Genomic DNA, 22,498 nt, shown 5'->3' with positions numbered 1-22,498 from the left:
ACTCAGTTAGGAACCGTGCTTATAGGTCACCGACAACCCTCTGTGATGTATCGCCAACATTTTCTTCTTAGGAAGAGGAAACACTATTGTTTTCTGCTCTGACATTACAAATTGCTATTACGTATTGTGTTGCAAGCATGGGAAAGGGGGAGCGTTCTAGATCCACAGCTGGGAGTGGGCCTATCGTGGCTCATGGCTGCTGGTTTGATTCCCTCTCTGTACTGGTGGGGGGAAAAGTATTTGGTGTGTCAATGAGCAGAATCCTTAATGCCAATAATCAGATGCCATCTGTAATGGCGAAAAAACATGGTCAGGTTTTTCCTATAACCCCAAATTCCAAGGTTTTCATCCTTTTTGCCACACTGAGAAAGCAGGTGATGGCATTGTTTAGTGAGCAATTTGTGTCAAAAAAAATAGTGAGAGCTGGACTGTCCAAGGCCGTCAATTGGCCGTCATTTATTGTAAATAAAATATAACAAAATAAGGATGCAAAGCAAGTATCTATATCAATGTGTTTCACAAACAGAACGGTCAATAACTGTATCTGCTCGTCTGCCTTCTCCCCGTCATGCACTCCCGTCACCTATTTAAAGGATACACCATCAGCCCCTGTCGCAGGTGTTCACTCATCACAGGTGGGAAAGAAGGAGAAATGATTGGGTCAATCAAAACATAAAAAACTTAGATGCGGCTCCTACACCATCGATGAGCTCATGAGTACTCTGTTTACTTTAAACAGGTTTGAAAATTCAGCCTTCGCTGCCCATTTCCATTAACTGTTGATAGTTATTTGCCTCTTTATTATTTTTACAGGATTTAGAAAGTTTGTTTACTATCAGACGGCAAAAATTGTCCCTTTGCATTTATAGAAACCTAGCGTAATGCTTTAATAAACTTTAACCACAAGGTGGCAGCATAGATTCATTCCTCATTATAGGCTATTAAATAAATAATAAAAAAAATATGAATTGATAGCGTGTTTCTTGCTTGTTATTGATAATTTTATTTATTTGTGTCCATTGAAATAATTGTTGGGGTAACCTCATTATTAAAACTAGCCCACTTTATTGTAATTGACCATAAACAAAATATTACCTATGAATATTTGACCAAAATACTGCTGATAATGGCTTATTCTGTTCTGATGCTGTAGACACATAAACCATAGGGTAGGGTACGAACAATAATGTATCGTCTTAACCACTTATTTTTCGCTCAAATGCATTTTGTCATGTTGTCCACCAGATGGCGCCACTCACATGTTTTCTCCACTGGCAACGCCGGGCGGCCACTGTTGGCAGAAGCTTCGTTTTGATTTTTCGAGGTGATGAATATCGAAAGATTATTTTCTATAAATTTGCTTAATTTATACATTAATTATTTATGACACATTCAAAGGGGCATTTTCTTTCAACTTGAGTTTCCGTCGAATATGTGGAATGACATACGTTATTAAATGTAGACCTACTAGCGGACGGAGTAGGTCATCCACAAAGTCATTATTTTTAAGTATCTGGCTTATAATATGCTTATGGACCCTTTTCATAGAGACATCCTAGGATAAACAAGTGTCATAATGAATGATGGGTCTGCTCCCCGGGGCCCAGGTAGGCCTACTACCTAGTGGAGATGATCATTGACCATGTGCCCTGATGCATAAGCAGTAGAGCCATAATAAGTGTGTTTGTCTTAGGCTGACGCCTCTGTGAAGAGGGGATATCGGTCGTGTTTCTTTTGTAAGACAGAGCCGTGGTTTATGAGTCGGAGTGTGAATATACACACAGCAGCAGCAAATTTGCACACACGTGGGATTTTTCACCTAAAAGTTGATTAAAATTATAGCCTATGCGTATGAAAGACTATCGCTTTGAAACTAAAACAACAGCTAGACGAATAGTCTGAATAATACTATTAAATAACCTTACTTAATTACATTTCTACCGTGAAAGCCACGAAACCATAAGGCCTACCTGCATATATACAGTATATATATATATATATATATATATATATATATATATATATATATATATATACATATATATAGGCAAGCCATCTGGCGTGGACAAAAATACATAAAAAATTACTCCAAATTGTGGAGATGACTCTTAATCCATATTCTGATTGTAATGACTATAGTCTTTTATGATTATTCACAATACATAACCTTAATTAATTACATTTCTACCGTGAAAGCCACGAAACCATAAGGTTTCGTGGCTTTCACTATTGTTTCGTGGCTTTCACTATTGGCTTTCACTATTTGGTCGGATTCAGCTATTATGAAATGACACGACTTACTGGTGGTTAACATGTACAATGTAAGTGTTTAATGTGGATTCAGTATGTTGATCCGTCCCAGCTTCAGCATCAGCAGCACCCTGAGGGAGCCTGGCTATGGGCGCTGTCCAGGGTGCTGAAGAACAACCCTTTTGAACGCAGCCCCGGGCCGTTTTCATATCAACCACTTCAACAACAGTGTTCTGTGTTGTGCCTGGGTCGTTTCTATCATGTTCACATATGCACATTACAGAATATCCATCGACCCCCCCCCCCCCCCCCCCCCCACCCATACACGAAGCTGGGTTTATCTTCTTTGCTCATATGATGATGTTTTTTTTTAGAGATCGTGTCGTGTTATCTGTACGCTGGGATGCGGACGTCGTGCTCCGAGAGACGGATGCTTTAAGAAACGACGCGTACGACGCAACCGTGCTTACGACCTACGTCACGGCGTGCAGACATGTGGTTTTGACATTCAGTAGTCAACCCTGCTGATCACGGCTTTGCTCAACCCCCCCTCCCTCCGCTGCCAAGAGAGATTCCTTTGGTTAGAAGAACGGCGCAGAGAGATCGAGGGGCTCGTCGATTTTGCAAGGAAAACCATCGCAAGTGGGACCCGAGTTTACCTGTCGCGATCTGCAGCATCAGTCCACGTACACCCCGGCTAAAACCACCGTGTAGAAGTCATGTCTGTAGCGGGACTGAAGAAGCAATTCCACAAAGCCACTCAGGTAGGGGTCTCCTCGTTTACACACCGAACCCTTTGGCAAGAGCTGCTAAAAACCTTTTTTCACGCAGAGTCGAACAGCGTCGACTACGTGTGTAACCTGTCTTGTCCCCGGTGATGCGGTGTAGCGGCTCACCGGTCGTGTGGATGGAGGCTAAACCTATTCGGTTTCTGCAACATCGTTGTTTGGTCTCGTATTTACCCATCGCTCGGGTCTGTCTTGCCGGATTCATATCATGTGTGGCGGATTGCGGTACTGCACCACCGACCGACCATGGTGCAGGGTGGTTGTGGTGGTAGTGGGGGGGGATGGGGGATATATTGACGATCGTGTTCTTGTAAAAAAATGTATTTACTAGACACCCTGCAAACTCTTTTACATCCATATGAAGAATGTAGACGTGGATTTTCCTACGATAGCAATCCGTGATGGAAAGCATGCTATGGAGAACATGGCTTCACTATCCTACCCTTCAGATGACATTCTACATCGCTCAGCGTAGTTCTCGGTATAGCCCGGCGCTCCCATAGTCGTGTTACAGGCTGTGTGTGTGTGTTTTGAAAAACTACGGCAGCGATTATTGCGCTGCACACGAACGTTGCATAACCGTTAAGTGCGTTGTGACGGAAATCCGTCTTTACCTCCACGGTCTTCTGCTGTGACCTCGCCGCCCTCTAAATGCACACGACACGGCTACAGCTCAGCCGTGTAGTGCAGGGTCCACACGAGGAATGGAAAGACATGGACATCTTCCAAACTAATGCGCAATATATCCATATGTCCATGCACCACGTCGTTTCAAGGTTACAAAACAGGACGATTTGTATTGCAAAGCAGCAGGCATATATAATTGAAATAGACACAGGGAAATATTTATAAAATATTTCTATATCTGTTTATTTTCTGTGTATCACTATATTATGTTGATTGTGTCCTCGGTAACTGGCTGGGGTACAATATGTGACTGGATGTGTGTCATGATCTGTACTGGTATCAACAACACCTACCTAGGAGCTTTTTGCTCAAGAACTTCTGGAGAGCAGCTTTGGCGCAAAAAATCGCCTAAAAATATGAGCAGTCTCATGTCTTCCATGGTCAGAGCCCTTATCCTGGCTCCACACTCTGGTTCTCCCCTTCCTTAGAACCCTCACCCTGGCTCCTGCTCTCCGGTTCTCCCTTAGAACCCTCACCCTGGCTCCCTGCCCGCCGGTTCTCCCTTAGAACCCTCATTCTGGCTCCCTGCTCTCCGGTTCTCCCTTAGAACCCTCACCCTTGCTCCCTGCTCTCCGGTTCTCCCTTAGAACCCTCACCCTGCCTCTGCTCTCCGGTTTTCCCTTATAAACCTCACCCTGGCTCCCTGCTCTATGGTTCTCCCCTGCCTTAGAACCCTCACCCTGGCTCCCTGCGGTCCGGTTCGCCCCAGCCTTAGAACCCTCACCCTGGCTCTAGGGTTCCCTCCTGCCTTGGATCCTGACTGACGCACTCAACAGTCTCTTATCCATTTACAGTACCTAACCAGCGTCACTGCCTCTACTCTGTCACACCCCTGCTCTCCGTCACTGCCCCCCCCCGCTCCCTATCTCAGTTTCTCAGACCCCCGTTTGCATGAATAAGCTTCCTATTGTCTGCATCATCATCATCATCATCAGCTGCATCCTCATCCTCTCCTGGACCGTTCAGCAGAGGAAGAGTGTTATTCCAGGAGAAAGTAATTACCTAATCATGACACTAATAATAGCCCTGCTTGCGAAGGTCAGTGCTTGTCACATACTAACCGATCCATTGTGACAGATGAACCGAACCTTTCAGTCAGTTGTTGGTTTTCTGCCCGACAATTCAGCGGTAAACCGCAGCGTTAGGACCTGTGAGAGATAATGTTATATGAACATACTCCGCTGTTACGTTCAATTATATGTAATCAAGTTCCTCACACTCATAAATGGTGTATAGTATTAGTTAGGTTGTGTGTGTATGCGTTCAGTGGATTGAAAGGGATAATTAGTCAGGTGTGTGTGTGTGGGTGTGTGTGCGTTTGTTCCGTGGATAGAAGAGCATAATTACCTAAGTGGGTTCAGTTGATAGATGAGGATGATATGTTAGGTAAGTGTGTGTGTGAGAGCGTTTCGAAGGATTGCCATGTTCACTATACCAGAGTTTATGACGCAATTTCATTCCATACTCCTCCAGGTTCCTAAATCTCCAAATCTTCTCAGTGGGTATGACATGGCATGTAGGACACAAAGTCACTCCTCGCCTGTCGCTCTAGCTCAGACATTCTGACACACACGCGTCACGCACACACGCACAGCAACAACCGCACGCACACACACACACACAGACCTCTTCTCAAGGACAGAGGCGGAGGCAGAGAGGGCGACAAGTTTTTAGAAAACCGCTAGGCTGTAATTGGAGAAGGAGGATTTGTGTGGCGTTCGAAAACGTTAGAAATTAGAGTAAACCATGGCCAGTTGCATGGTCTTGTTTTTGGTTTTAGTCAACATTAAATCGACCATAACCGTGCCTTCCCTTCAGCCATGCGTCCCTAGCTTTAACATTTTTATTTTTTTCATATTTTACTTTTTTGTCTTTTAGCAGACGCTGTTATCCAATGTGACAGTGAATTCAGATAAATGTCAAAAAGGTGGAGATAGGGATTAGAACTCTTGCCCGGGGAGGCCCTACAGGTTAGGCATCAGACACTAGGGTTTGAACCCAGTACCTTTCAGCTGGGACTCAACCACCCTAGTAATCATACTGTCCTGCCCGGTTAATGGCAGCTTATTGGTAACAAGGTCATAGTTCATAGAAAGGAGGAATCTGATTTGAATCGTGCAAAAGGAACAAATCCTGACAGCCAGATGTTTGTTGGCACAATGGAGGCTTGATATGAGCTGGAGAGGAAAACGTGTTTTAGGATGAGTTGTCAAACAGGAGACCATGTAAGGAAGTGAAATAGGAAAAAATGTAGGTGAATAATTAAAGGAATCCATTTACATTTCATGTTGTATTCCGATTGCAGTCATTGGTCTCAAGCCTTCAGTTTCTCGTCATTTTCTCCTGCCATTCCTCCTCCTCCTCCTCCTCCTCCTCCTCCTCCTCCTCCTCCTCCTCCTCTCCTGCACCTCCTCCTGGGAGCAGGACGACAGCAGGCTCCCTGTATGGCTCAGTAATCCAGCAGGATCAGATCCCAAGTCCCAGTCCATATGGGCCCCATGCCAGCAATCTGTTCTTTCCGACCCCCACACTACCCCCCCGTCCCCCTCTTTCCCCCGTACCTACGGGTCCCTCCCTACACACCCGCAAACACTAACATGCATAAATGGCACGTGCATGCACAATTGCAAGCGCACACATGCACATACGCACACAACCATGGGTGTCATTGGATTAGGGCAGCGACAAAGAATGTAATTGAATTGGACCGGCATATATTGTTTAAGCCGCACAAATACTTTTTTTCGTTAAGGAATATATATTTTTTTAATGACTCGGGTTACTCGTATCTGTATGAATCATACAACAAATAATGTTTGTAAAAAATACGTTATATTCTATTACCCTGCCTCTGCTCCGCACCGCTATGCTAATGTCTCGCTGTCAAGCGAACAAAGTGTCTCGCGGGGCTACCTTCTCCGGCTGCGGCTCGTGGCTAATTAATGCTCTGGAAAGGACCCCTGCTGCCGTGGAAACCGCAGCAGAACTTCATCCTGTGCTTTAGTTGAGGTGTCAAAAGCACCCCAGGTGGTAGAGGGGTGCTAACGCGTTGGAGGGCTGCAGAGGGGGCCTTAGTGGCATTAGTGTCGAGGGGCTAGACCCGCACACACACATGAACGCAGTATTCTTGCATTTGCATTCTTGCGCACAAACATGCTTCTTCAGACACCTGTGCACACACATACACGCACGCCACGCACACGCGTGCACATAGGCTGCTTCATTCATATTCTCTAAATGACAATACAAACAAATAGTCAAACAGCTTCACTCAGCTTCTTTCTTGTGTTCAGTACACAGTTAACACACTCACACATGCACAAACTTGCCTATACTCACACACACGCACGCACACACACACACACACACACACACACACACACACAACCTCCACTCACCTTCCTTCTAATGTGCGTTATAAACACACTCCATCACCAAGTCATTTATTTCCGGTCCCCCTCCCACTTCTCGCCACCTGTCTCTGTGGAGCGAGGTCACCATGACGCGCGGCCGGGTGTGGGGCACCATTAACCAGTGTCCCGGGACGCTGGGCAACGGCCGTGAAGGGGAGGCCCAGCCCAGCTCCCGCTTTAACGACCAATCAATAGCTTGTGTGTGTGTGTGTGTGTGTGTGTGTGTGTGTGTGTGTGTGAGAGAATGTGGGTGAAGTTGTGTGTATGTTCTGCGCATGGTAGAAGGTGAGTAAGTGTGTGTAGGTGAGTGAGGATTGAGAACGGGTGTCGTTGCATGCGTCTGTATGTCTGTCCTGTTCATTTCAAAGAGTTATGGAAAATGTGTGTGTGTGTGTGTGTGTGTGTGTGTGTTTATCTCTTGGAGTACTTCTTCCCTCATTGTGCTCCTTTAACAGACTTCAACACAGATGTAATGACTCTATTTTTATCAGTGCTTTTACGTCACAGATCAACTCAGCCCTGAGCGGGTGCAGTGAGTCATATAGGAGCAGATGCCACCTCTGTGACCGACGTGTGTGTGTGCGTGCGTGCGTGTGTGTGTGCGTGTGTGTGTTTGTGTATGTGTGTGTGTGTGGTACATGTGTAATTGAAAAGGTATGGCATGTGTTGCAGGGCTGTCTACTTTAACATAATATTCAGAAAGATATACTTAGAAAAAACGTGTATATATTTTGAAGGACCTGCAGCACTCGGAAGTGAGTGATTGTTACGTTCTTTCTTATTGGTCTATTAAACCAAATTCCAACGTACATTCATTCTATGTCAGTCTAGACACAGTGTTTCCTGTTAATAGATGTCACTATAGTAACCAACCTCTATATTATACTGTATCCCAAGTGCGATCACCCGGCTTCAGAACGAAGTGCTTATAATTTATACCTCTCCTTGGAAAACATCCCATAGAATATGGCGACATCCTTCATGGGTCCGGGCTTCACATCTCATCTTTCAACATCCCCCAAACGAAGGAGAAGACGAAGGTCTGACGCTGGCCTTGCACATTTTCTCGGATTAAATCATAAACTGTAACTGTAACTTTAAAAACAGGATTGGCAGCTTCTATGGAAAAATGTGTGTGTGTGTGTGTGTGTGTGTGTGTGTGTGTGTGTGTGTGTGTGTGTGTGTGTGTGTGTGTGTGTGTGTGTGTGTGTGTGTGTGTGTGTGTGTGTGTGTGTGTGTGTGTGTGTGTGTGTGTGAGTAGGTTTGTGTGTGTGTCACTGTCAACGGAGAGGGTTGGCAGAATCAGGTGCACACACATCTACTTTGAAAGAAGATGTACTGAAATCTGTTCCCCACAGTAATAACGTTAAAAACAGCGTCCCCTAAACAGCGTTATTGCTGTACCCTTACTTCAGTATTCAAATCATTTACAATAATGCATTATCTGTAATTATATATTTTAGGTTATCTTTTGGATGGGAGGCACGGCCAGGTGAGAGTGTGAGAGTCTAGATCATATATATGCTTATTGATTAACTGTAAACTCAATAATACAGGAGACGGAGAGATAATGAATGGAGATCCCCTCTCACAGCTCTGTCGTGTTCTGTAACAACGACAGCCAGATGGACCTTGTGATTATGAATGACGTCTCCAGTTACCTCCTAGTTAAAAAGCACCAGTTTTATTGAAGATGATGGTGATGGGCTTCCATGAGTCAGTGCAGAAGGGATTTGCGCAGTGAATGAATGGCATCCCAATGGCTCATTTTTATTCCTGTTTTCTAGATGGCTGCATCATTTATGCATCTCTAGCTCAGCATATCCACACACACACACACACAAACACACACACACACACAATTATCTTGTTTATCTTGGAAACTAGCTTTCTCTAGTTTGCAAGTACGCATTCTGCACTAGTGTGTGTGTGTGTGTGTGTGTGTGTGTGTGTGTGTGTGTGTGTGTGTGTGTGTGTGTGTGTGTGTGTGTGTGTGTGTGTGTGTGTGTGTGTGTGTGTGTGTGCACGTGTGTGCACGTGTGTGCACATGGGAGAACCTCAGGGTCCAAGGATGTGGTGGCAGATTGCGAGTGGGTGACTCATCCTTCCGTGCATTTTAGCTGGCACAGTGTACCACAGATCTCGTGCACTTCAGACCTCCTCGTGCACGACAGACCTTCACGTGCACGACAGACCTCCTCACGTGCACGTGAGGGACACGGCAACCGACAAACCCAGCTGGGAGATTAACAGATGGGGAGAGAGGAAGTGATGGAGCAAGTGAGAGAGCGAGAGGAGAGCGAGGAGGGAGGGAGGTAAAAGGAGAGGCATGGAGGTAGGAAGATAGAGATGCAGGTGGAGGAGAGGGGAGGGATGGAGCTGTGACAGAGGAAAGAAAGGATGAATTAAATCCCTCTTGAGCCTGTCGTGACTGAGTGGACGAGATAAACCATGCACAAAAAGATATAGTAATAAAACCTAGGTGAGATAAATAAGGGGAAGGGATGGAGTAGTAAACGTTTATTACACCTCTGATGTGCTCTCCGATCACACAGAGGGATGGAGGAGGAAATAGTTGTCTTCAAGACTTTCTGTTTCCTGTTTAAATAACTCTTAATATATCTTACATTTCACCTGTTTTATACACCACACTGGGGCTGTAATGATTGGCTGGTTTGATAAAGCTTTTCATTACATTACAAGTTTTGGAAACAGTAAAATGGAATCCATTAATAAGTCCTAAAATACCCACATGCAGCTCACCTCTATTTATATGTTAGGGTTAGGAATTGGGAGCATAAAAACATAAATAACTTTGAAATCGAACAATGAATGAAAGTGTAAATGGTCCAGGGTTTGATTCGATTTTGCACCGGCTATCCTTGAGGTAGTCCTTAAAAGAGACTTAAATACCATGTATGTAGTATAGTATAGTACAGTATGGTTCGCATGTGTCAAACACAAGGGCCCGGGCTCAAATCAGGCCCTTGGTCAAAAGGCCCTTGGCCTTTGCAATCATATCAGCTCCCAATAAATGTAGTTTTTGCATCTCCCATGATGCGTGGCACTAGCAAGACCCAGCAAGCACTGCGAACCTGCCCCTACGTTGGTGCTGCGTGCAGAACTGCTGCACCTCCCTCCCCCCCATCCCCACACGAAACCATACGCTACATCAAAGGACGCATACTCAGGATTTCAGGACCCCTCACTGTGACAACGGCACCATTTATTTAGTGCTAGGCGCGAGCAACCTGCAGTGGAGCGTTCAGTCAGCCTGCTGGTTCTTCATCGCCAACGTTGTCAACGGAAGCAGCCAAGCTAACCAGGCAGGCGGTCGCAGGATTCCATAAACACTCAAATATTGATTTTATAGTTAATAAAAAGAGAATCACTTTTCCCCTTCAAAGTTAGTGATTTATTTTTGTCCTACTTACTGTACAGTTTCCTGCTATGATAAGAGATGTATATGGCCCTTGAAGCTGTTCTGATTTTTGGTATGGCTTCTGCAGAGATTGAGTTCATTCATAGATAGATTGTGTACGTATACATGTCCTCTGGTTAGGCTTTCCTCTTGTAAGGCTGTCCTTTTGTCCTCTTTTAAGGCTGTCCTCCTGTGAGGCTGTCCTTCTGTGAGGCTGTCCTGTCCTCTTGTGATGCTGTCCTTCTGTCCTCTTGTGAGGCTGTCCTTCTGTCCTCTTGTGATGCTGTCCTTCTGTCCTCTTGTGAGGCTGTCCTTCTGTCCTCTTGTGAGGCTGTCCTTCTGTCCTCTTTTAAGGCTGTCCTTCTGTCCTCTTGTGAGGCTGTCTTTCTGTCCTCTTTTAAGGCTGTCCTTCTGTCCTCTTGTGAGGCTGTCCTCTCGTTAGGCCGTCTCCCTGGTTTGACCCAGGCCCAGGCTCAGCTCTGCACTGCAGCAGGAGTGGTTTTCTGTAACCATGGGTACAGGACATGCCTGCAGCCTATCAGCATCCTGCCGTTCACCCTGACATGCAGTCATGCAGAGTGTATTGCCTCTAATGCACCTGTCTTCCAGGGGAAAAGTATGTGTAGAATGTTGGTGTATTTTAGTGTCTCTCTTTTGTTCACATTTCTAGTCTAGGAACAGGCCAGGGCCTCTCATACTGATACAAGGTGCTATCTCCAACATTCTGCCATTGTTATGTCTCAACAAGGTTGAACCGACCTGGTCCTCCGGGACATAGCCAGGGCCATATACCTTATCAAGGCTGAGAGTGCTTCTGTTTACGTGTTATTCATGTATCCCCTTTTTGTATAATACTCGCCCCAACCCTTTGGTTCGGTGAGAAGAGGGTTCGACAGCCAAGGAACAAGTCATCAAACTGCTCCTCAACCGGGTCCACTATAGATTATTCAACCTAAGTCTGTATCTCGCTGTATTACATCCTGGAATAAACCATCTATTTAACCCTCGGATCCAACCTGTGAAGTTGCTTTGATTTCGACTTCAAGAATTACTACTACGACGAAAAATACACAACGCAGAGTCTGTCCGAACAGTTTAGAAATAAGCTGAAATCGATCAGTATACATGTCCTCTGGTTAGGCTTTCCTCTTGTAAGGCTGTCTTTTTGTCCTCTTTTAAGGCTGTCCTTCTGTCCTCCTGTGAGGCTGTCCTTCTGTGAGGCCGTCCTGTCCTCTTGTGATGCTGTCCTTCGGTCCTCTTGTGAGGCTGTCCTTCTGTCCTCTTGTGATGCTGTCCTTCTGTCCTCTTGTGAGGCTGTCCTTCTGTCCTCTTGTGAGGCTGTCCTTCTGTCCTCTTTTAAGGCTGTCCTTCTGTCCTCTTGTGAGGCTGTCCTCCTATACGTGCCACTGTCGTTAGGCCGTCTCCCTGGTTTGACCCAGGGAGGACATGCCTGCAGCCTATCAGCATCCTGCCCTTCACCCTGACATGCAGTCATGCAGAGTGTATTGCCTCTAATGCACCTGTCTTCCTGGGGAAAAGTATATGCCTTCATGCCCAAAATAACTGTTTCCTTTTAAATCAATGTGTGTGTGTGTCTACCTTTTAAAAAAAAAAAAACTTTATAGGGTTCCTTTCCACATCCAGGCTGAAGCACGGCTTCTGTGTGTGTGTGTGTGTGTGTGTGTGTGTGTGTGTGTGTGTGTGTGTGTGTCTCTGTGTGTGTGTGTGTGTGTGTGTGTGTGTGTGTGTGTGTGTGTGTGTGTGTGTGTGTGTGTGTGTGTGTGTGTGTGTGTGTGTGTGTGTGTGTGTGTGTGCACGTGTGTGTGTGCACGTGTGTGTGTTTGTGTGTGTGTGCACGTGTGTGTGTGTATGTGCACGTGTGTGTGTGTGTGTGTGTGCATTTGGGCCTACATCTATGTGTGCACTAGGGATGAGTCGGTCGCGACCGATTCGTTCACAACGAACGAATCCCGAACGTGAACGACAAGAACTGGTTCCCCAAAACAAGAAGAACTGGTTCTTTGATTTTTTTTTTTCAACATAAAACAAAAATATGGTCACGTAAATAAAATATACAAACGAACAGAGCTTCGTCTCCCCGCGACCTTATATCGATTGAGTCTACAACGTTCTCAGATTCAGCCAATGAGAGGTAGCAATGGTGTTGCCATGGCACCTGGGTAAACAAATGACAAGGTGGTACCGTCGAATTTGCGTGCTTTCTCTGTCTGACGTATCTTGGGTCATACCATTCGACGTGGGGCCACTCATATCTCCCCCTACATTTCCCGAAAATAGACTTGACCTCCATCTGTTTATTGGATAGACGCATTTCCCAATCCCAGGAGTCTTTGCTCCATTCTACGTCAATTCAAGAACAAACAAAGAAATTAAACTGCAGTTTGTATTTTTTATTTATGACCAAGAAGGTTCTGTAACGCCTGATTAATGAAGAATTAAATGTAAAATAAAATGATAATTATAAAACCATGAATGACATATAAGAGAGTAAGCAAGTGGTAAATAAATATTGGTGGGATGTTTGGTTGTACTATATAGTATATCTTGTCGATTTTCACGGGGGTAGAGCCTCGAAGTCGCTTAAATTATGCTCAGGGCCGTCTCGCGGGGGGGGGCAGACACCTGTGAGATTCCCTGTCAAATGACGTAATCTGACATAACAAACTATCGTATTGGTCCGAATATAAGACGACCCTGATTATAAGACGACACCCGTTTTTCAACACAAACATTTAGAAAAAAAAGATTTGCAGAACAAAGAACAAAGAAATGACAATAATAATAATGCCAGTAAAGGCCACGGCACTTTCAAGGCAAAATATGTACAGTATGATTCAAAATGAATATCAAGCAATAATCAAGCAACATTGTGAATATCTTTAAATAACAGAGAAAATACAGGCCACATATTTAACTAAACTTAACTAAAATTCGCAAAATTTCTCCTCCGATTTCTCTCTATCCCTCACACGCGTCCTCTGCCCCGCTGTGTTCGCTCTCGCTGTCAAACTCTCCGGTCAACCTCACTGAAACGACCACTTTGAGGACCACGGTAGGATTTGCGCTGACTGTTGGCATCTTTGAGACGTTGTTTTGGTGCTCGCCATCTTCTTACGTTACACTCCGTGACCCCGAACTTCTTGGCAGCTTGGCAGTTGTTACTTGACTCTGCCTTATTGACGACCATTATTTAAAAATTGGCATCATAGCTCCTCCGCTGTTGTTGATTGACCTGACCCAGTTTTGAGCCACTTGTCTCTAAATGCCTGTCTTTAAACACCGGTAACGGTCTGGTTGTTAAGGACGCTGGACTACTTCTTCCCGGAACCAATTCCTGGCGCCACCTGCGGCCGCGAATGTGTATTATTGACATTTAAATGTAGAGGCGAAGAAGAGAAACTGCGCTCTGAATACTAGACCCTGAATATAAGACGACCCGACTTTTTCGGACCTATTTCGAGGGGAAAAAAGGCCGTCTTGTATTCGGACCAATACTGTAATCAAAACGAACGAATCAAACGAACGAATCGTTATAGTGAACTGAACTGAAAGAACAAGTTCCCGGAAAAGAATCAATTTGCCCATCCCTAGTGTGCACCCATAACATAAGTATCCCAGTGGTCCTATCCTGGATACTGGCCAGTAGTCTTCGCTGTTTTATTTCCATATGTTAGGGGAGAGACCAGCTATGCCTCCTACCTGTCTCTCTACTGTTTTGTTTCCATGTGTTAGGGGAGAGACCAGCCATGCCTCCTACCTGTCTCTCTACTGGTTTGTTTCCATATGTTAGGGGAGAGACCAGCTATGCCTCCTACCTGTCTCTCTACTGGTTTGTTTCCATGTGTTAGGGGTGAGACCAGCCATCTGCTGGTCTCTCTGCTTCGGCTCTCGGTGATTAAGGTGTTCTCCAGCTGTCCACTGCAGGGCCGTTTATAAACCTCACAGTATTTCTGTGTGTCTGCCAACATGAAGGCAATACGCTGCTGTGAAAACAGGCACATTTTATTAAATGGTCTCGATTGCTGCAATGAAATGACAAGGCATTGCAGCAATTGCAGCAGTCCATTTAAAGAAAGTGTCTCTTTTTGAAAGGTTGGTTTTGAACCGTTGCAATTTAACAATGACCTGGAAACTCTGAACCGGGTCAATTGATAGCTTAAAACGCAACAGGATATCTTCAGTTCGTCCATGCTTTGTACATCTTGTCCCATTACAAAATAAAGAAATGAAGTCACCATGTTTTAAAGTACTTTATCAGAGAATTATCAGAGTAGGATGCTTGAAAGCTCATTTCTAAGAAAGCGTTTGATCCACAATGAAATACTCAATTGAAATGTCAAAGCAGCACAAAGTTCATACAAACAGGGCATTAGCATGTTTGGAAGGCTTTAAACCTTGTTTGAAATTCCATCAGAAAGCGACTCTGCATCTCTGGGATTATGGTTGGCAGACCAAGAAAGGCCACCAGGGATCTGGGTTTATACTGCCGATCTGTAATGTCGTATATATGTATTCATACCTTTCATATGTAACGATTTTAGAACGTTTATTGGATTTTGAGAATGAGAGGGATTTTGTGTGCTAAGAGGCAATGTGTACCTCATCCATGTATTTCTTGGTGCATATTTGCTACATGTCAAAGATTTAAACGACTCAATCCGCTGCATTTTCCATTGGGAAAAGACTTGAGTGGTCGAGAATCTGGCCGATTCTGGCGGGGTGTGAATAGTCGACTGTTACTGCAGAGCCCTGCCTTCTGGAGGCTTTGATAGGAAGAGACGTGTGGTTCTCAGTGGATGCATGGTGCCTCTCTGTCACTCCTTTCCCAACCATCTCCTCCTCTACTTCCATAGTCTCTCTCTGTATATCTGTCTCTCTCTATCTCTCTCTGCGCATCAGTATTCAGGCCATGGCTAATGTTTTATTCAGTGCTACGTGTCACGTATTCTGGGCATCGTGCACTGCAGGGAAACACAAGCTAGGCTAGGGTAGTCAGGGCTGGAGGTTTGCAGACAGTAAGCCTCAAAACCTGCGATGATGCAATTGTTTTTTTCTGCAATATTTTTTCTAAAATAAAGGATTTATAAGGGTTGAGTGTTGGATGACAAAAAAGTGTAGGATAATGAAGAATATATTCATAAATCATGGTGGATGGAGGGCGTCAGGTTTTCTTCTCAATCGAGGCTCATAAATAATCTGTTGGGGTTTTGTGTGTTATCCTACCGCCTGGTTATGGTCGTAGCATACCGTAATGCTACACAGAGCAGCCATTAAACAGAACATATATCCCTGATAATGGCCAGCCCTGCAATTAACCGAGCACGACTCCAATAACCATGTCGACAGGCCTGGCTGGGGCATTCCTAGCCACACATTCGCCGTGATCATCAATATTAAAGTCCTCAACACAGAGTGTCCTCATGTCTCTTTAATAGTGAGCCAGCGGTGTGCTCTGGAGTGGTGGAACGGTGGGGAGGGAGGGAGAGGGGGAGGGAGTGGAAAGGTCAACATGTTGTTTGATTTACTGCTGAGAAAGTCTCTTGTCTGCCTGGGGTGGGGGAAGTTCGAGTGATAAAAAGTCACATCACTCCACAGCCCAGGGGTCAGGGGTCATGACCCTTCCCCACCCCCCCCCCCCCCCCCCCCACCCACACAGACACACACGCACACACACACATCCTGTTCAACGCAAAGTGAAAGTGATAGAAAGAGAATAGAAATGGACTTGCTGTCATGACCTCTCGCTTCTGTTGATATGCATTGTAGACGCCAAATGAATTATGCACGTACGACGCCGTAAACGACACACTCTGTGCCTCCTATACGCGCCACAGCTCTGTGACATCAAGACACAGAGAGAATGAGCCAGAGCCAAATAGACAATACACAAAATGGTGGAGGTGTAAACAGAGAAGAGAGAGGGGAAACGACAGAGGGGTAGGATGATGTAGAGCAAAGGTAATGGAGAGAGAGGATGGGATGGGGAAGACGAGGAGGATGGCGGGGGGACTGTGATGGGATGAGAGGAGAAACCCGGAGAGGGTTAAGAGGAGCAGATGAAGACAGTTTGAAAGGAGGAGGTATGAAGGCTGGAGAGACTGAGGAAATGATCAAGAGGAGAAGGTGGGGGATGGAAGGTCTGAAGAGGGGAGGGGGAGGAAGAGGAGGGGGGGGGTGCAAAGACTGAAGAGAGAAGGTGGTGGAGAAGTGACAGATAGAGACTGGTGAGAAGAGGAGGTGTGCGTGGAGAGAAATGGAAAGGAGGAGAGACTGATGATGAGGAGGAGAAGGATGTGGAAAGAAAGGGAGCAGAGGAAGAGCAGTGGAAGGAATGATAAGAGAAGAGGAGAAGGAGCAGGCAGCTGTGTCCTCAGTGTGTACCACGCTGGGTGCCACCAAGACAAAAGAGCAGAGTAATGACTGGTGGCCCCAGCCAGAATTCCCATATGCATGAACGTGCACGTTAGCCACTCCCGATTCTGCAGATGGTGTGTGTGTGTGTGTGTGTGTGTGTGTGTGTGTGTGTGTGTGTGTGTGTGTGTGTGTGTGTGTGTGTGTGTGTGTGTGTGTGTGTGTGTGTGTGTGTGTGTGTGTTTGTGTGTCCCAGCTGACTCAGTACTGTATCCACGGATGGAGCAGCTCCAGCAGAACATTGCACCCAGACCAGGGTGTGTCTTCATGGAGCCATTTTGAGTCCAAGACGTGTGTGCCTTCCCTCAAATCACAACCAACAGGGTTCAATGAGAGATGAGACACTCACTTAGACACTCCTTAAAGAGGCACCGTCACATGCTCCTATTTCTAATACATGAGAGCACTGCTTCATACGTGTGTATTGAAGGAACGATGAAAAATGAATCCTCAAGATCGACTGTTTCCAGGATTCCATTTCTCTGTTGATCCGATTCAGGAAATGATGTCAGTGGTCAAACTTTTTGGCTGAAGCTGTGTTGATGTCGCAGACGGCAAGTTTTTCCACAGCATGCATATGAAGCAGAATAGCCAAGCACGGCAGTTCCCTTCATCTCGCCACCTATAGAGAGGCGGTCTCACAGAGTTGGTCTCACAGCCACCCCCTGTGACGTCCGTCTGATGTGTCCCAGCTCTCTGAGAGGAGGCCACAGTATCTCTCACTATAATGCAAGAAGTCCACAGAAAAGGTTGGCTGGAGACCAGATAAATTGTGTAGAGACTGCAGAGGGCCTACTGTCCTCGAAGTTTGTTTTGCTGCATTGACTAACTAAAACTTCCATCCACTACTGCCAAGAAATGCATGCTTATTAATGCACCAAGAGGGGGTCTTTATAACTCAAAGCACAGCTCCTGCTTGTTCCTTGGACAGAAAGTGCTTCTAAGCTTGAGTGTTATGTTGGGATGCTTATTGTTGGCACTTTTCCATGTGAGTAAACGCGAGTGCCTGCATGTGTATGGATTCAGAACCGTGTAACCGCAACCTTTTGTTGTTATTGTTGTGCTGTAATTCCATACTTCTAAACAAATTGTCCCTGGTATCTATTGATATTATCCAAGGTTTTACATCAACCCTTACATGTTTAGATTGATACGTGTGTATTACATTCGTTCTTCATAAATAAAACATGGAAAAATATCTATTGGAATGATGTGAGGATTACAGCAGATTGTGTAAGGGAGTGTGTTGCTTGGATAAACGTGTAAACTGTGATCTTTCTCACACTTTGATCAAATATATCCCCCCACGTTGTGCAAGATATAAATAACCAGTTACTTGCTTCTCTGGACTGCTGTCGTTTTATTATGAATCTTGCCTATTTTTCCTGGTTGAATGAGCCTTTTAATGGTTTTCCTTGTGTCGTCTTTGTGCTAATTTACAGTTATTAATTATCCAGACGCTTAAGCAGTGAGCTATTATCTTTGTCTGCTTTTAGCTAAAGCAATTTAAAATAGTTTAGGTCGGTTGCCATAGCGTGCTAGCTTAATAGCTGTCTTTAAACTATCTGTGATTCAGTGAGATAGAAAATGTGTCTGATTTCGTATGAATTACTTGAAAAGAGATGACAAAGTGGAAAAGACTGCAAAAGTGTGGTTTGCTGTTCATTTTCGGTACATATGCTAGCATTTCTTTGGGAAACTTATTTTTATTTGAGTGCATTTTAAGCTCATTGGATTACCTAGGTATCCGTGATAGCCTTATGTACACGACGCATACTATAATATATTAATATATTATATTTTACAAAAGAAAAGCCAGTGAAACAATGAAAGATAATATCTTCCAATAATATAAGCTGCTATACACATTCCTTGCCAATGCTATGAGTCACTTCCTGTCCATTAGTACATCATCAAGGAAAGACACACCCCTGACCTGACCTAATAAAAGTTTAATCAATACTAACTCTGGCTCAGTTAATCTCACACACACACACACACACACACACACACACACACACACACACACACACACACTGTGCATAATATGATGAACCATCTGCAGAATTCTGATAGGTCCATGTGTCCGGTTGGCTCACACAACAGCATACTAATTATATGAAATAGGTTTCGTAAGGGTGGAGACAGGAGAATTCTCTTTCATGTAGCTTAAACGCTTTGAGTGCGACAAAAGTGCTATAGAATTTAATTTATTATTATTATTATTATTATTATAATTATTATTATTATTATTTATGTCTGAGGTAACATTAAACGGCAGCCATGACTGTCTGTAAATTAAGCTGATGAGCACGAAACAATCATGGCCTATAGGAGCCTATAGCTGACTCGTGGTAGGTGGATTCAGAAAGACCATCTGCCACGAGTCAATGGGAAGAGATGCGATTTCATTCTCATAATGCAAAGCCAATCATTTTTCCTTCGTTCCGTTAGGATCTCGTCTTCATATCAAGTTTTTCTGAGATCCTGATTGAAAGCTATATGTAATTACAAAGTGATAAACGATTAATTATTCATGAGTTTTGGCCATTTAAGTCTTGGCCTCAATGTGCCCCCGTATGGTTTATTTCCGCTTAAAAGATCGGAAAAACTTGCGGCTCTCTGTCAGTCTGAAGCGCACCCTTGAAACGGTTGTGTTAACCCAACGGGTGACGTCCAGACTGTGGGTAACACGACTCAGGACTGGGGGGAGTTGGGTTTCACTGCAGTATTGATTTTGGTGCTGATGCGAGGCAGCCTGTTTCTCCCCAGCTCCCTCTTTCTGCCGGCCCCCTCTCCCCCCACCCCCCTTCTCTCTCCTCACCCCCTCCATGTCCATCAGGAATCTATGTTCAATTCATCTTCCTTAGTGTTTGTGTACAAACACACACACACAAACTCCGACACCGACACAAGCATGCCGACACACACACACACACACACACACACACACACACACACACACACACACACACACACACACAGCCATGAGGCAGTGTTTTGTATTGGTTCTCGTGTCGGTCTGGTGTTGTGCCTAAAGAAACCTGTGTTGGAACAGATAGAAGAGGAATTTTTGCATCAGGGATCTGGGGTGAAGTGGAGTGTGTTTGTCTTTGATTGTGCGTGTGTGTGTGTTGTTTATGCTGTCAGGTATTTGTCAAATTACAGGCTACTCTCTCTCCCTTTGTTTGCCAGAACTTTCCCTCTGGAGTGCTCCTGAGTGGAGGTGGGACCTTTTGGGTCTTTGCTAGCGGTCTGCCCCGAGCAGGAGTGTACCGTTGAGTATACTTTAGTTAGCTCTCTCTGTTGAGGAGGACATCCGCTTCCATTCACCTCCCTCCTTGACTCGTATGCCATCATTATATCCTCTCCTCCCATCCTCTCTTTGTTTCACTTCCATATTCGGTGAATTCTCATTTTGTAAAGGTGAGGAGTATTAATTATCCACAACGTGTCCAGAAGTCCCTCGTTCTCCGTCGACATGACAGTCGATCGATGTGCGGTTTGGTGTATCGATTTCCTTCTAAAATAACAAATCAGGACACCACACCTCCTCCATCACTGCCACACCTTTATGCAGCAGAAGACAATTCTAGCTAACAATTTCACTGACAAATGCATCCATGGCATCAATACATTGACTGTTCTACTGCCTTGGACTGCAGGGCGGTTAATGCAGATTATAATGCCTTCTATGTTGTGTGCCAGCATTTAAGTTAAATAATTTATCGATGCTGTTCCCCCAGTTGATTCAGTGATGTGCAGCTATGAAAGGGAAATGAGGAATGGAGAGTTTTTGCTAAGAAGTACTACAGTGCTAAAATATTTAAACCTTCTCCCTCCCCCTTCTCCACTTTGTTTCTGTGCACGTGTTCACGTTTCTTGCCGTGTGATTCAGTGAGAAAGCACCCATGTGAAATGGTAAATGGACTGTATTTATATAGCGCTTTTATCCAAAGCGCTTTGCAATGTTGCATTCACCCATTCATGCACACATTCACACACCGATGGCGGCGTCAGCCATGCAAGGCGACAGCCAGCTCGTCAGGAGCACTTAGGGTTAGGTGCCTTGCTCAGGGACACCTCGACACTCGCTGGGGTTCGAGCTAGCAACCTTGCGGTTGGCAGCCAGTCCGCTATACCTCTTGAGCTACTGCCGACCCATGTCCGAGCTATAAATACGTTTTCGGTGGTCGGATGATAATTTTAACGTCCACATCTTGGATCTCTAAACTTGAGTATGACCGAAAGGAAATATAAGATGTTACAACATTTCAAAATGTCTTACGTCTGCAGGGCCTCGATGGCGCTTCACTACCTGTTTTTTTGATTTAGAGATAAAGCTTATTCACTAAAAGCGCTATCAATATATTGCTTGTCATTCGATTACCAATCTCCGGTCGATTGCATCTGAATGATAGAATCAGTCTCCTGGGAGACGCTCCTGCCTCCCCTCTCTTTGACTCGCTGCCCCGGTCTTATCTTTCTCTTTTTCTTTTTTCTCACCATTACCCTGAAATCTTTAACTCACTCGTACTGTTGTCTTTCCGTCACAGAGAGTAATCGTACCAGGAGTGAAACCACACAACCCCAATGGAGGATTTGTTTGAGTTCCAATAGCTTCTCCTGAGCTAATACCGCTCCCTTCACGTAGCTAGCAAAAATGGACGGCTGGCGTACAATGTAAAGCAAAAAGGGAGAGGGGAATGTGTGATTCTGAGCAGCGTGGCATCTCCCCCCCTGTCATATGGTGCGCTAATGACATGACTGAACATATTGACATGGATGGCGTGGGTACGTTGAGTTATTCGCACCTTGTCATGGCTGCCACACGGAGCGGCGGCCGAGGTGGGGCCAGCCTTTAAAATAAATATACGCGTCAAATTTAATTCAATTGAAACACCTCGACAAAGAGTAAAAGACATTTTACTTTCCCTGCTGCTTATAATTCAACCGCAATCTTCTGTCAATTTTCCCACGCCACACGTCAAATAAAACCCGCTTCTGTCATTTATCGAGTGGAAGGGGACGCCGACCGGGTTCTCGTTCAGTGGTTTCAGCCGCGTAGCGCCGCTTCAGGAAACACAGAGGGGGCTCACAGAGGTTGTTTTGCATTCACATGGAGAGCGTGTGTATATTTAGATGTCAAAACATGCAGGACTCATGGGACGGGACACACATCAGCACACATGATGGAGTGGCAGCTGGAGTCTCCGGCCGCACGTGCAGCCGTCAGACTCTCCCTTCGCGAGTTTCCTCCCTCCTGTTATATAAGAGCCGGGCAGAGGCTTACACACCAGATTACCACCCCATGGGCCTCGCTCTCCCTCGGCCGAGAGAGAGAGAGACCAGAGAGAGACGCAGAGGTCGGGGAGCTACGCAGCCTGCGGAGCCGCGCGGTTGTGGAGCTGTGTCCAACCGGTTTGTTCTGGACACAGGTTTATTTCTGATGCACATTTGGATAGGTTATTTGTGGCAATTGATGATTGAGATCTTGGTTAGGGCTG

The 22,498-nt window shown here is 45.2% G+C and overlaps 1 protein-coding gene across 1 annotated transcript in view; it reads left to right on the top strand.

The window, feature by feature from the left end:
- Positions 1 to 2,783: 2,783 nt before the first annotated feature.
- Positions 2,784 to 22,498, top strand: part of sh3gl2a (SH3 domain containing GRB2 like 2a, endophilin A1) — a 39,845-nt gene continuing 20,130 nt past the window's right edge. Inside the window, exon 1 of the mRNA XM_056586260.1 lies at positions 2,784 to 3,014. Coding sequence (XP_056442235.1) covers positions 2,970 to 3,014 — 45 coding nt within the window. The 5' untranslated portion in view covers positions 2,784 to 2,969. The remainder of the gene's footprint in view (positions 3,015 to 22,498) is intronic.

This window comes from Gadus chalcogrammus, chromosome 3 (genome assembly GCF_026213295.1).
Source record: "Gadus chalcogrammus isolate NIFS_2021 chromosome 3, NIFS_Gcha_1.0, whole genome shotgun sequence".
Classification (NCBI taxonomy): Eukaryota; Metazoa; Chordata; class Actinopteri; order Gadiformes; family Gadidae; genus Gadus; species Gadus chalcogrammus.
Note: the sequence above shows the minus strand (reverse complement) of the source record. Positions and strands in the feature narration are given on the sequence as shown.